Raw genomic sequence first — 14,550 nt, 5'->3', positions numbered from 1 at the left:
AGAAGCCATTTTCTGATAGGAAAGGGTTTTATAGTTGGAATTTCTTATCAGTGAGGGCCACACTGTAGTCCCTTCCTGTCTGAGTCAGGACTGATCGTCGACTTGTTTCGGGATAGACCCTTCATCAGGCCTCCACATATAAAGACAAATCTGTATAGTTAACACATGTTCTTAACAGACATCTGGACAGAATTAAGCCAGGTATAGCCAATTTTCAAACACAGGAACCGCACATGGAAGGAGCTGGAGGAAAATAGCCATTCTTTATATGTGGAGGTCTGATGAAGGGTCTATCCCGAAACAAGTCAACGTCACCTCAATATTTGCAACTGCACTAATCTTGATGTGAATCACGGCTATATGTTTGCCATTCTTTGCTATGGAAAATGTTTCTTGAAGAACACCTTTTATGAACATTTTTGCACAAGTGTTGTCTTCAATGAAGACTTTGTATTTTTGCATATAAATTCTTCATGTTGCTTCAATATTTTTTATATTCATATCCTTGTACTGCTATATTGTTTAAAAGGCAGCCTCCATGTGTATCTCACTTCAGATTCCCTTTAATAGATTAGATGTTTAACATTTTAAAATATCAAATTGAAAAAAAAAAAAAAAAATCAATGAAAAACTGACGCCTCGATCCATTTTTGATTCAAGTATCATTCATCACGAATGCCCTTTTTAAAAATTTCAATCAAGCAAAGGGGAGAGAACAGAAAAATCAAATTATGCATAACTTTGTACTGCACTGAGCTCTACAAAAGTCATGGAAACACTTAGATCCATTTTCAAACTGATTTCTTTTCTTGCTGAAATCAGTTTGATATCAAATGGCACAAGGTATAAACCATCAGCCTTGTTCAGATCAGAGACCACAGGCATTTCCCAGTAGATTATAGTACAAGAGTAGTGCTGAAGGAAATTGAATAAGTCTATCATCAGCACTACAGTGTGGTCAGAGTTTGACAGTGGTTATTTTGCAGTTAGGTGTGGCTACACCCTGTGAGTGGGCACTGCAGGTTTCAGGAAACAAAGAAACTATTGGCCTCAATTCACTAAGCTTAACTCCTGTCTTTAATAACTCTTCTGAGCTGTTTTACAGTTATCACCATGGTGATATAATTGTGATAACTGTAAAACAGCTCAGAAGAGTTATTAAAGACAGGAGTTAAGCTTAGCGATTTGAGGCCAGTACTATCTGTTCAACACACTTTACAAAAATTTGAAGCTGGATGGTGCCGAAAAACATCTCCGCAGCACAAAACTTTCTCTAGCATCACCCGGCAGGCAGAAGCAATGCTCAGACAAATGTCTATATTACACCTGATTCAGGCCTTGTTTTTTCCCTCCATCACATAGGTGAAACTGTAAATTAGATTTGCCGGCAACTCTCATGCCATGGCCAGGTAGTTTGTAACTCAAATGCAGGAATCTACTTAACACCTGGTATAGGCTTAAACACCCCTCCCCCCCCCCCCGCGGAGTCGTGATAACGGGGTTAAATCTGGCCTGTTTACAGATTACAGAGTCACATTTCCATAGCAACAGGGCACATGACACACCATCAGGAGAAGCCATGTATTACAGGCTGGCAGCCAACATGTACAATGCTGGCGTGTCATGTGACGCGTCATAAAACCCCTTGTTGCCATGGAGACCCGATGCAGGAAGGGGCGAGTATGTGAGTTTTAATCCTCCGTATTCTTACGCTCGCGACTCTGCAGAGACAGAGAGGAGGGGAGTAATTTCAGGAATGCGGCCCGCAGCATGCGTCCTGGGCAAAGTTTGCCCAGCCTTGGTTTAGGCCCACAGAGATTTTTTTTATATTTGCCCGGATATCCAAGTTCCTCTTTTATGACTTCTGCTGAAGGTAATTAGATAAATCCATATCCTTCCCAGAATAACGCTTGATAATAATAATAATAATAATAATCTGTACATTGTTTTTCTCCTGTCAGACTCAAAGTGCTCAAGAGCTGCAGCCACTGCGATGTGCTCAAGAGGCCACCCTGCATAGTTAGGAAATCTTGCCTTGGGCTCCTTACTGAATGGGTACTGACCTTAGCCAGGATTCGAACCCTGGTCTCCCATGTTAAAGGCGGTGCCCTTAACCAGTACACTTTCCAGCCACTTATTACTTCTCAAAAATCAACAACAACAGTTCTCGAACAAACATTTACACTTACCCTGTCCAAACTTTGTGAACACACATGATGCAATGCCACTGACATCTTCTTTACGGATACAGTCGTACCGTACTTGTGGCTTGAGATGTGGCAATGACACCATATGAATATCTCCAAGGTTAGTGAGGACAGTCAAGTGATTCTCAATGTGATCTTCTGATCGACAGCTGCTGAAAGTGCACACTGCTATTTTGCGAACCCGGCACCCTTCTGTGGCTGTCAGCTTCAGCTTTAGTTTACTGCTCACTTTTGGAAGTGTGAACACCTGTAAAAGATTTATTCAAACCCAATTTAAAGAAACATGATCAAATGTGCAATCAAAACAAAACATTTAACAAAATTAAACACATTTATGGAAACTGCTGGGAATTCAACACATTGGGTGCAATTGTCTAAGCATTAGGTAATGCAGAAAATTATCACCTTTCCAAATACCAATTCCCTAAACCTTTTACTGCACTGAAAAGTAAAACTACCAACTAGTGAGGTAAATTCCTCAAGCAATGTCAAGAAATTGCAATTCACAAAGATTACATTAGGTAAATCATGTAAAAGTGTTCAGTATTTATCTCTAGCTCTGACCAGCCGATAACTTACTATCTCCATGCGGTAAAAGTTGACAGATGTTGCAGACAGCCAATAGGGAAGGTCAGACAGCCAATAGGGAGAGCCACACAGCCCTGCTTCTGACCCCATTTGATCTGATATTCTGGTGGGTGGGACTGGCAGAGCAGGAGGAGACATTGAAAGTGGACCTGAACTCTTGCTCATGACAGAAGGAAAACAGATATGCACCCTGTATGTATTTAGAGAGTTTAGCCTGTCTAATTCCACCCCCCTCCTCTGTGTCTTATCAAAACGTGTAATTTGATCTCTCCCGTGTCACCTGACTGCCATGGCAGATAAGCTCACTTGAAAGCACAGGATGTTACCAATAAGTCTGCTTCCATGAAAGCAGGAAGTAAAAACTGTGCAGATTTATTGTAGGATTTGTATCAGCTGTAACAAAAATGTTTTTCTTTACAGGGTTATTATGCTGTTGCATATCTTTTAGAACCGAGAGAAAGTTCTGAGTTCAGGTCCGCTTTAAAAAGGCTTTTCTGTATCCTTTTAGATGTGCATATCTATATATCTCTCTAGTTAAAAACATCTAAAGGGATGCCGGGGATGCACTGGACAGAAAACCGGAGCTGCTTACCGTTAGCTGTTTTCCAGCGAGTCCTCCAGGATGGCCCCTCCTGAGATTATATGAAACATCTATGTGAATAAATTAAAAGAGGCAATCAGCATAAAAAGCCTGCCCCTTCCTCCATTCTCAGTTCATGACAGAGAAACAACTACCAACTGCTTTTGTGTTTATATTTAAATTTTATAGGGTTGGAAACTAAGGTGACCATCCTGGAGGACTAGCCGGAAAATAGCTACCAGTAAGCAGCTCTGGCTTCCTCCCTATGTCCTCTAGGACGGCCCCTCAGAAAAACGAGAAGAAGTTACCTTAGGATGGGATGACTGCCTGAAGCACTTTCCATCCGAATGACTGGTCTTGACTAGACAGCAGTTCCACTCTGTAGTGCTTGAAGAAGGTCGTGTATGCTTGGACTAATTAGCTGACTTGCAGATTTGCTCCAAGGGGGCACCCGATCTCTCTGCCCAAGATGTTGAGAGAGATTGAATGGAGTGTGCAGTAATGCGAGATGGAGTCTCTGCTTGGGTATCATCGTATTCCCATACTATCAGCTCTTTTATCCATCTGGATATAGTAGCCTCTGAGGCCTGAGATCCCTTCTTAATACCTCCAAAGGTTACAAATAGATGGCTAGTCTTTCTCCACTGCCTCGACCTTTCCAAATAAACTAACACTTCCCTAACATCAAGAGTGCTCAGCTTCCTTTCAATTGTGTGGGCTGACTAAAAATAAAGGTACAAAATTTCTTGTGATCTATAAAAAAAGAGGACACCTTGGGCAGGTAATTTGGATCTAATCTGAAAACAATCCTGTCTGCATGTATGACCATATACGGATCTTTAATGGAAAGTGCTCGAATATCCCCCACTCTCCTGGCTGAGAAGATGGCCACTAAAAACGCCACCTTACAGAGAACCCGAGGTTGGTTTTACAAATCCTATTAGCACACAGAGGCTGGTTCTGCATATAATGCCCAGCCTCTGTTGCTATATTATCTCCCCCCAGGCCCCCCCCCCCCCTGCGCCCCCCAAACAGCCATGCTAGTGTCACCCAGCGTGTCGCCAGCAGGCTGTTAACATTTACACTGTCACTCTCCGCTGCTCCCCTGCCTCCTCTATGTCGCCGCTCTCCAGCCACATCCGTTCCCTCCCCGCTGATTGGAGGGAAGGGACACGGGCGGGGAGCAGCGACAGAGGAGGCGGGGGAGCGGCAGAGAGTGACAGTGTACATGTAAGCAGCCTGCTGGCGACACGCTGCATGTCGCTATCACGGCGGTTTACTTTGGGGGCACAGTAGAGCGCAGAGGGGGCCTGGGAGGAGATAATATAGCAACAGAGGCTTGGCATTATATGCAGAACCAGCCTCTGTGTGCTAATAGGATTTGTAAAACCAACCTCGGGTTCTCTTTAAGGGTCAAGTTTTTTTTTTATCGGTGCCTCCTGTAGACTTATCAGAGGTGAGGAACTCAAGAACCAAACTTAAATGCCAAGTGGGAACTAGTTTCTGTGGAACAGGTTGGGACCTTGCTACACAGACTTTAAGAAATCCTTTACGCGATACTGAGAGGAAAGGAGAGTGTCTAATAAAACTGACAGAGCAGATACTTGTGCCCTCAGGGTACTACTCCCTTGTACTGGGTTTACTACAACCTAATAAAAAGTTTTAATCACATCCTTTGAGAACCCCTTTCCTCTAAGGATCCGCTCTTCAGGATCCAGGCTGTGAGGTTCAACAGTTTTAGGTCTGGGTGAAATTGTGTGTCTTGGATCAATAGATCTTGTCTGTTCTGCAAATGCCAGGGCCCCTTGACTATCATTGTGTGGAGAAAAGGAAACCAGGCCCTCTTGTGCCAAAGCAGGACCTACAAACAGAACTGTGGCTTTCTCTAATTCTATCGTTCTCAATATCTTGGGAATGAGATTGAGTGGCGGGAAGGCGTACAGGAGACCCTGAGGTCATGGGACTGACAAAGCATCCAATAGGTTTGTTGAAGAGGAAGGATGCAGGAAACAGAAGTCTGTCACTTTTGCATTTTGGGGGATTGCAAAGAGGTCTAGTATAGCGTTCCCCACTCCAATGTGATCCCCTCGAAGACCTCCTGATTTAACTGCCAGTCTGACTCGAGAATGGGATTCCTGCTCAGAGACCGCCACCGCCGCCCCCTTATACCGTATGGGCTGCTTAAAGGCTGCTTATTGTTATAGCTTTATATGTAGCATCAGGCCTAATAATATTGGAGATAAACAATTAACTATCCTTACTACCAAATAACACGGCTTGTACATTTTTGGTCACGCTGCATATTTACCATAGTACTGTTTATCACATACAGGTGAACAGGTGCATAACTTTTTATCACAGGACTGGTGCATTTATACATTTTAGTTTATATTTTTATTTTTGTTGATTTTTTTAAGGGGACGTGTGCAATAGTACTATCCAACATTTATGGAGCTCTCTGTGGGTGCGTCGGTATATGTATATGTGTATGTGCATTCCTTTGTAGTGTACGTGCACAATGCGGCCACCATTTAGAGTTCTCCATATATGTATGTGTATGTATATGTATATATATATATGTATATATGTATATACATGTTCGTGTGTGTGTATATATACATGTACACATCATCCAGACACATAAGAAATATGTGGTTTTCTTTGTTTTCTGTATATACATTTACGCTTTGAGACATGCTATTTGGTTCAGCTTCCAACAGTCTTGACATTTGAGTTATGATCACTGGCTGATAGGATGATTATGAATTGTATTGTTGGTATGATTATAATTATTGTTACTATTTATTATTAATTATTTATTATTAATCTTGGATTACTAAGCACTAGGAATACATAGAGAAATATTTTGCATACGCCCCTTTTTCGGGAGCCAATTATCAACAAGCTATATTAACCAATTATATACCATCGATAGGGACTCCAATTGGGGAGTCTCTTGGGATGGAGACTATCAATATCTATGTACAATAATTTTTTACAGAATTATGTGGACTGATTGTCTTTTTCGTTGTTGTCTTTCTTCCCCTTTTTTTTGAATCCTTTATGAATGTTGTTGTATGTCTTTTTTCTGTTTACAGTTGCTCCTGCTTATAATTGTTTTTTGCCTGAGGAAGCGGGCTTGTGTCCCGTGAAACGCGTTGCAAACTGTGTTTTTCATTTTGGAGTACTAAATTGATTAAATTTGTTTTTACCATATAAAGTGGTCTTTTTGTTACTTGTAGGGTGGACAAGTCCACCATTGCCACCCACAATTTTACTTGTTTTTAATTGGCACTATTTTTATCCTATTTGGCGCCTCTGTATTTTCATTTACGCTATTATCCACCTGGTGGATGGGTGAGGACACCCCTTCTTTTTCCACAGAGAGCGACTTCTTAACCTGAGCGGGGACAGGTCTAATCTCCCCGTCTGCAATTCAAGTGGTTGCCTGTTTCCGGCAACCCACACTTGTGAGTATAATCTACTATTATTATTCTCTACACCATTTGATCTACAATAATACACTATTGGGGGCTCTCGATTGTTCCCTTTTTCTCTCTCTCTCTACATATCTACCGAGGACAAGTCCTTCGGCCAATCGATTGTAGACCCCACAGACACCTGATCGACATTTGATTACATACAACACACCAGGAGGATGAATTTCGTCGAACAACGAAATACACACAGAAGTGACCTACTTGCAGTATTCAAAAAAACAAGCATACCGGATGCCCTGGGGAAACCACAGGACTCCCAAACTAACAACACTGAGGCTCAGATTGATCTTAAACCTTTATTTCAAAAACTGGAGAATGCTTTGAAGGATGAATTCTTCCACCAGGCCGACATCTCTATGCAACAGACCTACATAGGGGAAAAAATCTCCCCAGACGGCATAAGGGTAAAAACACTCTCTGCCTTCCCAAAGGACACGATCTTTACGGAAGATTGGTATCAATATTTGGAAACCTGTTCGGAGGGTATGATGACTAGACTCATTAACAAACGCACCTCTCTGATAGAGGAACTACAGCCCATCATAAAAGAATGTAGAGAAACACTAGCTCCCCATACTGGGAGTGTGAAATTTCAAGCCCTCATGTCCAATATGGTCACCAGGGTGAGAACATTTGAACATGACACTACGGATAACAAACTTGGGAAGTTGAATAGAGACAGGTTGGCATATGCTGAACATAGGGAAAGGGAGAGGAAACCTAGAGGGCCCACACCACCACCCAGACACCCAGACCTTCCTAGACATCCCAAAGAAGGTCACATACCCAAACCCACACCAGTTAACGGCCCACACATGCCGGGCATGACACCCTCTAATATCCCACAATTAATGAAACTACACATTCCTCCACCACCCTTCCTGTATCCGAATTTCCCCCCACCCCCCATCACACAGAACAATGGAAAAATAGTAGACTTTACTACCATACCCACACCACACAATCTCATCAGCAATGACCAACCCCTGAAAGCACAACCCTTGGCACAGGAATCTGGTACACCTTATAACAATCAGTCTCCAACTCTCCCAATACATATAACCAACACTTTTTCATCAGAATCACACAAGTTCATTTTTTCAAAAATACCAGCACAAAAAAACCCTTTACCTATAAAATTTTTGGATAAAGCACGGCCCATTCGCAATTCCCCTAAGGAAAAGAAAAAACCCACTCATATATCACTGAACAAACAAAATACGCAGTCTATCGTGGAACTACTAAAATCACCGAAGTATACTTTCACGAAAGGACCGCCACCACCCACTCTTTTCAGACATACAGCCAATCCACCAGTGAAGATGACCGATCTCCATGATTTTGTAGTGACTCAACATTCGGACACTATACGTGATCCCTCTGACATAATAGAAAGGACGGGACCAACTCCAACAGAGAATAACACCAACACAGAGGGGAACACAACAACGGACAGTAACGTCAATACAGTGGTGAGCACATCAGATCGAAACACTAAGACAGGGAGGGACCTGGTCACAACAACTCACAATTCTCCCACTGTCACCAATCAAGCTGGGTTAGAAGGAGGCCTCACACAATTCAGCACTTACAGCACTCAAGATGACACCAGTCAAGCCGAGATTGAAGAAAGCCTCACACAATTCAGTACCTACAGCACTCAGGACAATACCCCTCCCCTATCCCAAGCCGACGTACTAAATACACCTGAACAGAATTCATCATTACCCAACCGCAATCATCCACCATCAGAAAGTTCAAGTGAACACTCAGAATCTTTTTTAGATCTTCCTCCCACCCTCACCACCCACCCGCCAGATCCATTACACAAACAGCTTCCCAGTCCGAAATCGTCACGTATGATTCTGCAGCCCAAAAGCATTCGCAAACGTCCATTCCAAAACACAGAAAACGAGGGTCAAGGGGGAGGGGCAGAGGAAAAAAGGAACAGAACCTAGTTCCTTCCACTGATATGAAGACCAGATCTATTTTTAATTTATCCAGTTATATTCTGAAAGAAAATGAGACAAAATTACTGAGCAAGGGCTTATCTTTTTGTCCTACTAATATGGCCCAACTCAGTGAATTATACACAGACCTCAATGCGTTTGTCCGCAAGTTGACTCTGAAAAGACACTTTGCGTTAAAGAAAATCGAAAAAACCAAAATACCCATTCTGACTCAGGATGACAATATACCCACAGTTACGGTAGATACACAAGAATTACAATTAGAGAAGTGCATAGTAACTTCCCTAAAGGGCCGTTCTAGATTTTATCCCACAGCCTCCAAGGGTAGTTTTGTGGAAACCTTTTATGCACTCGCATTGGAGGATCTACAGAAATTGTGTCACGAAAACCTAAATTTCCCGTCCAATTTAACACAGTCTGAGAAAATTGCCCTCAATAACCTTAAAAATAACACAAATTTGGTCATCAAACCCGCAGACAAGGGGGGAGGGATAGTTATACTCAACAGAGAAGATTACATTGAGGAATCCAACCGCCTACTTCGAGACTTCGTCAGCTACCGTATACTATCTTCTGATCCTACTATTACATACCATACGGCACTAAAAACCTTTATCAACACAGCCATGATGGATGGCCTGATTACCAAAAATGAAAAAAATTTTATACTGATTGAGAATCCGACTACCCCCTTTTTCTACCAACTACCAAAAATACACAAAAATTTGCAACATCCCCCAGGAAGGCCCATAATATCGGGTATTAATTCTATTACCAGCAATCTATCCAAGTATGTGGACCAACACCTACAGAAATATGTACGCAAATTGGAATCATACACAAGGGACTCCCAACACCTTATAGACATACTTAAAGATCATGACTGGAAACCCGACTACACATGGCTGACATGTGACGTATCAGCCCTATACACTAACATCACGCATGAGTTTGGAACCGAAGCCACACAGTTCTATTTACAGTCAGACCCTGATATGCCACAGAAACAGAAAAATTTCTTGTTACAATGTGTCGAATTCATATTAACGCATAACTATTTCTCTTTCATGGATACCATCTACCAACAAATAGGGGGCACAGCTATGGGCAGCAGCTTCGCACCCAGCTATGCGAACCTGGCCATGGGACTACTGGAAACAATCTATATTTATAATAACAACCCATTCCGAGACCACATTGTACTGTACAAACGGTACATTGATGATCTAATTTTCATTTGGCAGGGTGACACGTCACTAATTCCACTCTTTCTTAATTATCTGAATTCAAACAGAGCTAAGCTCTCTTTTACCTCACAATCTAATAATACAGCTTTAGAATTTTTGGATTTGGTTTTGTTTCATAACGAAGGAAAAATTAAGACAAAAACCTTTTTCAAACAGGTGGATTCAAACAGCTACATCCACTTTAACAGTTTCCATTATAAACCATGGACAACCAACACCCCATATAACCAATTCAAACGCATCCGTAAAAATTGTACTGATATTAAAGATTATGAAACACAATCCAAAATTCTGGTTGAAAAATTCAGAGAGAGGAAATACCCCAAAAAACTCATACAGAATGCCAAATCCAAAGCCAAGTATCCCCACAAATCCTACAGTACTGGCAATACCACACTCTCCCATAACACAGAAACCACACTTCGTTTCATCACCAAAATACAATGCACAACATAAAAACATTAAAAATATACTAACCCACAGATGGGAAATCCTACAACAAGACCCATATCTACGGGATTGTATCCCCAAGAAACCAATAATGACATTCCGCAGAGCACCTAACCTTCACAATTTACTAGCACCTAGCAAAATCAGGACAGCCTCAAAGATGCCACCTCGACCAGTAGGCTCCCACTCATGCAATAAAACACGCTGCTTAGCATGCACGTTCATAACCAATGTGGATCATCTGGTAGCAGCAAGTAATAAGATTTCCTACCCAATCCAGAAACATATTGACTGTGACTCTAAATTGGTTATTTACGTTGCCACCTGCCCCTGTGAAATACAATATGTAGGACGAACCAGCCAACAACTACGGGACAGAATTGGACAACACCGACGTAACATTCTCAAGGGCCTCGCCACACACAGTCTATCTAGACATTTTGATCTAGTCCACAGCAGAAACGTGTCATTGCTCTCATTCACAGCTTTAGAGCACATTAACCCTTCAACACCGAACGCGATCCAAACACTGAAGAATAGGGAGATGTTTTGGATCCAAACATTGAAAACTCTGGTGCCTCTGGGGTTGAATGAACAGTTGGAGAAAACCTTTTAGAGATAAGACACAGTAACATTATTAGTATGGCTGGGTATGGCATGTACATCAACTAGGCCCATACACTACACAATACGTTATTCATAGTGGGTACTGTACACCATATGTAGCAACGTTGTTGTTGCATTAGGTTGAAGTACAGAGGCCCATCTACTTTTATTTCAATCTCACCCGTTATTATCATGACAGTTATGATGACGACGATTATTATCTTTATATGCAGTAATTTTATACTTTACACTTCAGTCGCTCTCTTTTTACTTCTTTCTTTCATTTTAGTACCATTGAATCATTATTAGTTATATGTAGTTTTTTTACCCTGATTGGGATGTTATAATAAATCTATACGGGTTTATTAACATTTTTATCGTTTAGTACTTTTTAGCGCTCTATATTATTCTCCTGAGTCTAGCGGGACATAGGGTACAGGAACCAGTGTGTACATAAAGTACAATAACATACCCCATTAACCACAAACAGATTACACATGGGTCTATTTTTATTTAAATTAATTACAGCTCCAAACTAGAGTTACCTGTTTTTGACCACTAGATGGGGTAAGAACACATGTATACACACTCATGCATAGGAGATCCTAATAGTTACACCCCCCTGTCCCCTCGATTCACCATATAACATGTTACACTGTAGGTATTTATTCAACTATTTATTTATTTACACACATTGGATTGTCTGGCCTCGCTTTTGCACTTATCCTCCAGCGCGCAACACTATATATGTTGGGGCTACAACGAAATGCCGTCCTGGACTCTTAGCCCACATGTGACGCACTTCCGCCCCTATAAGACCCAGCACTGACCCTAGTAGATATGGCCATATAGGACTCATGCCCTCATATGACGTAGTTCCGCCGGGAGCCATGAACCAATAGCTGAATGACGGATAGCGTCTTTTTGCGCATACAACGGGCCCCGCCCACCCATAACTGCGCCCCCACGCACAGCCATTACTGTTCAATCTACAGAGAGTGGGGTATATAGTAGCTGGCGTGGCATCTAGACGGGACAGAGGTGCCACGCCAGTATAGATCACTGCTTGGGTAAGTTGTTTATTTTTATATTTATTTCCAACTCACAACTTTTTATGTTACAATAGCCACCGCCGCCCCCTTATACCGTATGGGCTGCTTAAAGGCTGCTTATTGTTATAGCTTTATATGTAGCATCAGGCCTAATAATATTGGAGATAAACAATTAACTATCCTTACTACCAAATAACACGGCTTGTACATTTTTGGTCACGCTGCATATTTACCATAGTACTGTTTATCACATACAGGTGAACAGGTGCATAACTTTTTATCACAGGACTGGTGCATTTATACATTTTAGTTTATATTTTTATTTTTGTTGATTTTTTTAAGGGGACGTGTGCAATAGTACTATCCAACATTTATGGAGCTCTCTGTGGGTGCGTCGGTATATGTATATGTGTATGTGCATTCCTTTGTAGTGTACGTGCACAATGCGGCCACCATTTAGAGTTCTCCATATATGTATGTGTATGTATATGTATATATATATATGTATATATGTATATACATGTTCGTGTGTGTGTATATATATACACATGTACACATCATCCAGACACATAAGAAATATGTGGTTTTCTTTGTTTTCTGTATATACATTTACGCTTTGAGACATGCTATTTGGTTCAGCTTCCAACAGTCTTGACATTTGAGTTATGATCACTGGCTGATAGGATGATTATGAATTGTATTGTTGGTATGATTATAATTATTGTTACTATTTATTATTAATTATTTATTATTAATCTTGGATTACTAAGCACTAGGAATACATAGAGAAATATTTTGCATACGCCCCTTTTTCGGGAGCCAATTATCAACAAGCTATATTAACCAATTATATACCATCGATAGGGACTCCAATTGGGGAGTCTCTTGGGATGGAGACTATCAATATCTATGTACAATAATTTTTTACAGAATTATGTGGACTGATTGTCTTTTTCGTTGTTGTCTTTCTTCCCCTTTTTTTTGAATCCTTTATGAATGTTGTTGTATGTCTTTTTTCTGTTTACAGTTGCTCCTGCTTATAATTGTTTTTTGCCTGAGGAAGCGGGCTTGTGTCCCGTGAAACGCGTTGCAAACTGTGTTTTTCATTTTGGAGTACTAAATTGATTAAATTTGTTTTTACCATATAAAGTGGTCTTTTTGTTACTTGTAGGGTGGACAAGTCCACCATTGCCACCCACAATTTTACTTGTTTTTAATTGGCACTATTTTTATCCTATTTGGCGCCTCTGTATTTTCATTTCATCTGTCTGCATGTATGACCATATACGGATCTTTAATGGAAAGTGCTCGAATATCCCCCACTCTCCTGGCTGAGAAGATGGCCACTAAAAACGCCACCTTACAGAGAACCCGAGGTTGGTTTTACAAATCCTATTAGCACACAGAGGCTGGTTCTGCATATAATGCCCAGCCTCTGTTGCTATATTATCTCCCCCCAGCCCCCCCCCCCCCCTGCGCCCCCCAAACAGCCATGCTAGTGTCACCCAGCGTGTCGCCAGCAGGCTGTTAACATTTACACTGTCACTCTCCGCTGCTCCCCTGCCTCCTCTATGTCGCCGCTCTCCAGCCACATCCGTTCCCTCCCCGCTGATTGGAGGGAAGGGACACGGGCGGGGAGCAGCGACAGAGGAGGCGGGGGAGCGGCAGAGAGTGACAGTGTACATGTAAGCAGCCTGCTGGCGACACGCTGCATGTCGCTATCACGGCGGTTTACTTTGGGGGCACAGTAGAGCGCAGAGGGGGCCTGGGAGGAGATAATATAGCAACAGAGGCTTGGCATTATATGCAGAACCAGCCTCTGTGTGCTAATAGGATTTGTAAAACCAACCTCGGGTTCTCTTTAAGGGTCAAGTTTTTTTTTTATCGGTGCCTCCTGTAGACTTATCAGAGGTGAGGAACTCAAGAACCAAACTTAAATGCCAAGTGGGAACTAGTTTCTGTGGAACAGGTTGGGACCTTGCTACACAGACTTTAAGAAATCCTTTACGCGATACTGAGAGGAAAGGAGAGTGTCTAATAAAACTGACAGAGCAGATACTTGTGCCCTCAGGGTACTACTCCCTTGTACTGGGTTTACTACAACCTAATAAAAAGTTTTAATCACATCCTTTGAGAACCCCTTTCCTCTAAGGATCCGCTCTTCAGGATCCAGGCTGTGAGGTTCAACAGTTTTAGGTCTGGGTGAAATTGTGTGTCTTGGATCAATAGATCTTGTCTGTTCTGCAAATGCCAGGGCCCCTTGACTATCATTGTGTGGAGAAAAGGAAACCAGGCCCTCTTGTGCCAAAGCAGGACCTACAAACAGAACTGTGGCTTTCTCTAATTCTAT

At 41.8% G+C, this 14,550-nt stretch overlaps 1 protein-coding gene across 1 annotated transcript in view; it reads right to left on the bottom strand.

Annotated features, from left to right (window-relative positions):
• LLGL2 (LLGL scribble cell polarity complex component 2) overlaps positions 1-14,550 on the bottom strand; it is a 269,216-nt gene that overhangs the window by 97,074 nt on the left and 157,592 nt on the right. Inside the window, 1 exon segment of the mRNA XM_068264456.1 lies at positions 2,190-2,454. Within this exon segment, the coding sequence (XP_068120557.1) occupies positions 2,190-2,454 (265 nt within the window).

Source organism: Hyperolius riggenbachi, chromosome 12 (genome assembly GCF_040937935.1).
Source record: "Hyperolius riggenbachi isolate aHypRig1 chromosome 12, aHypRig1.pri, whole genome shotgun sequence".
Taxonomy (NCBI): domain Eukaryota; kingdom Metazoa; phylum Chordata; class Amphibia; order Anura; family Hyperoliidae; genus Hyperolius; species Hyperolius riggenbachi.
The sequence above is the reverse complement of the archived record's forward strand: the minus strand, read 5'-3'. Positions and strand labels throughout refer to the sequence as shown.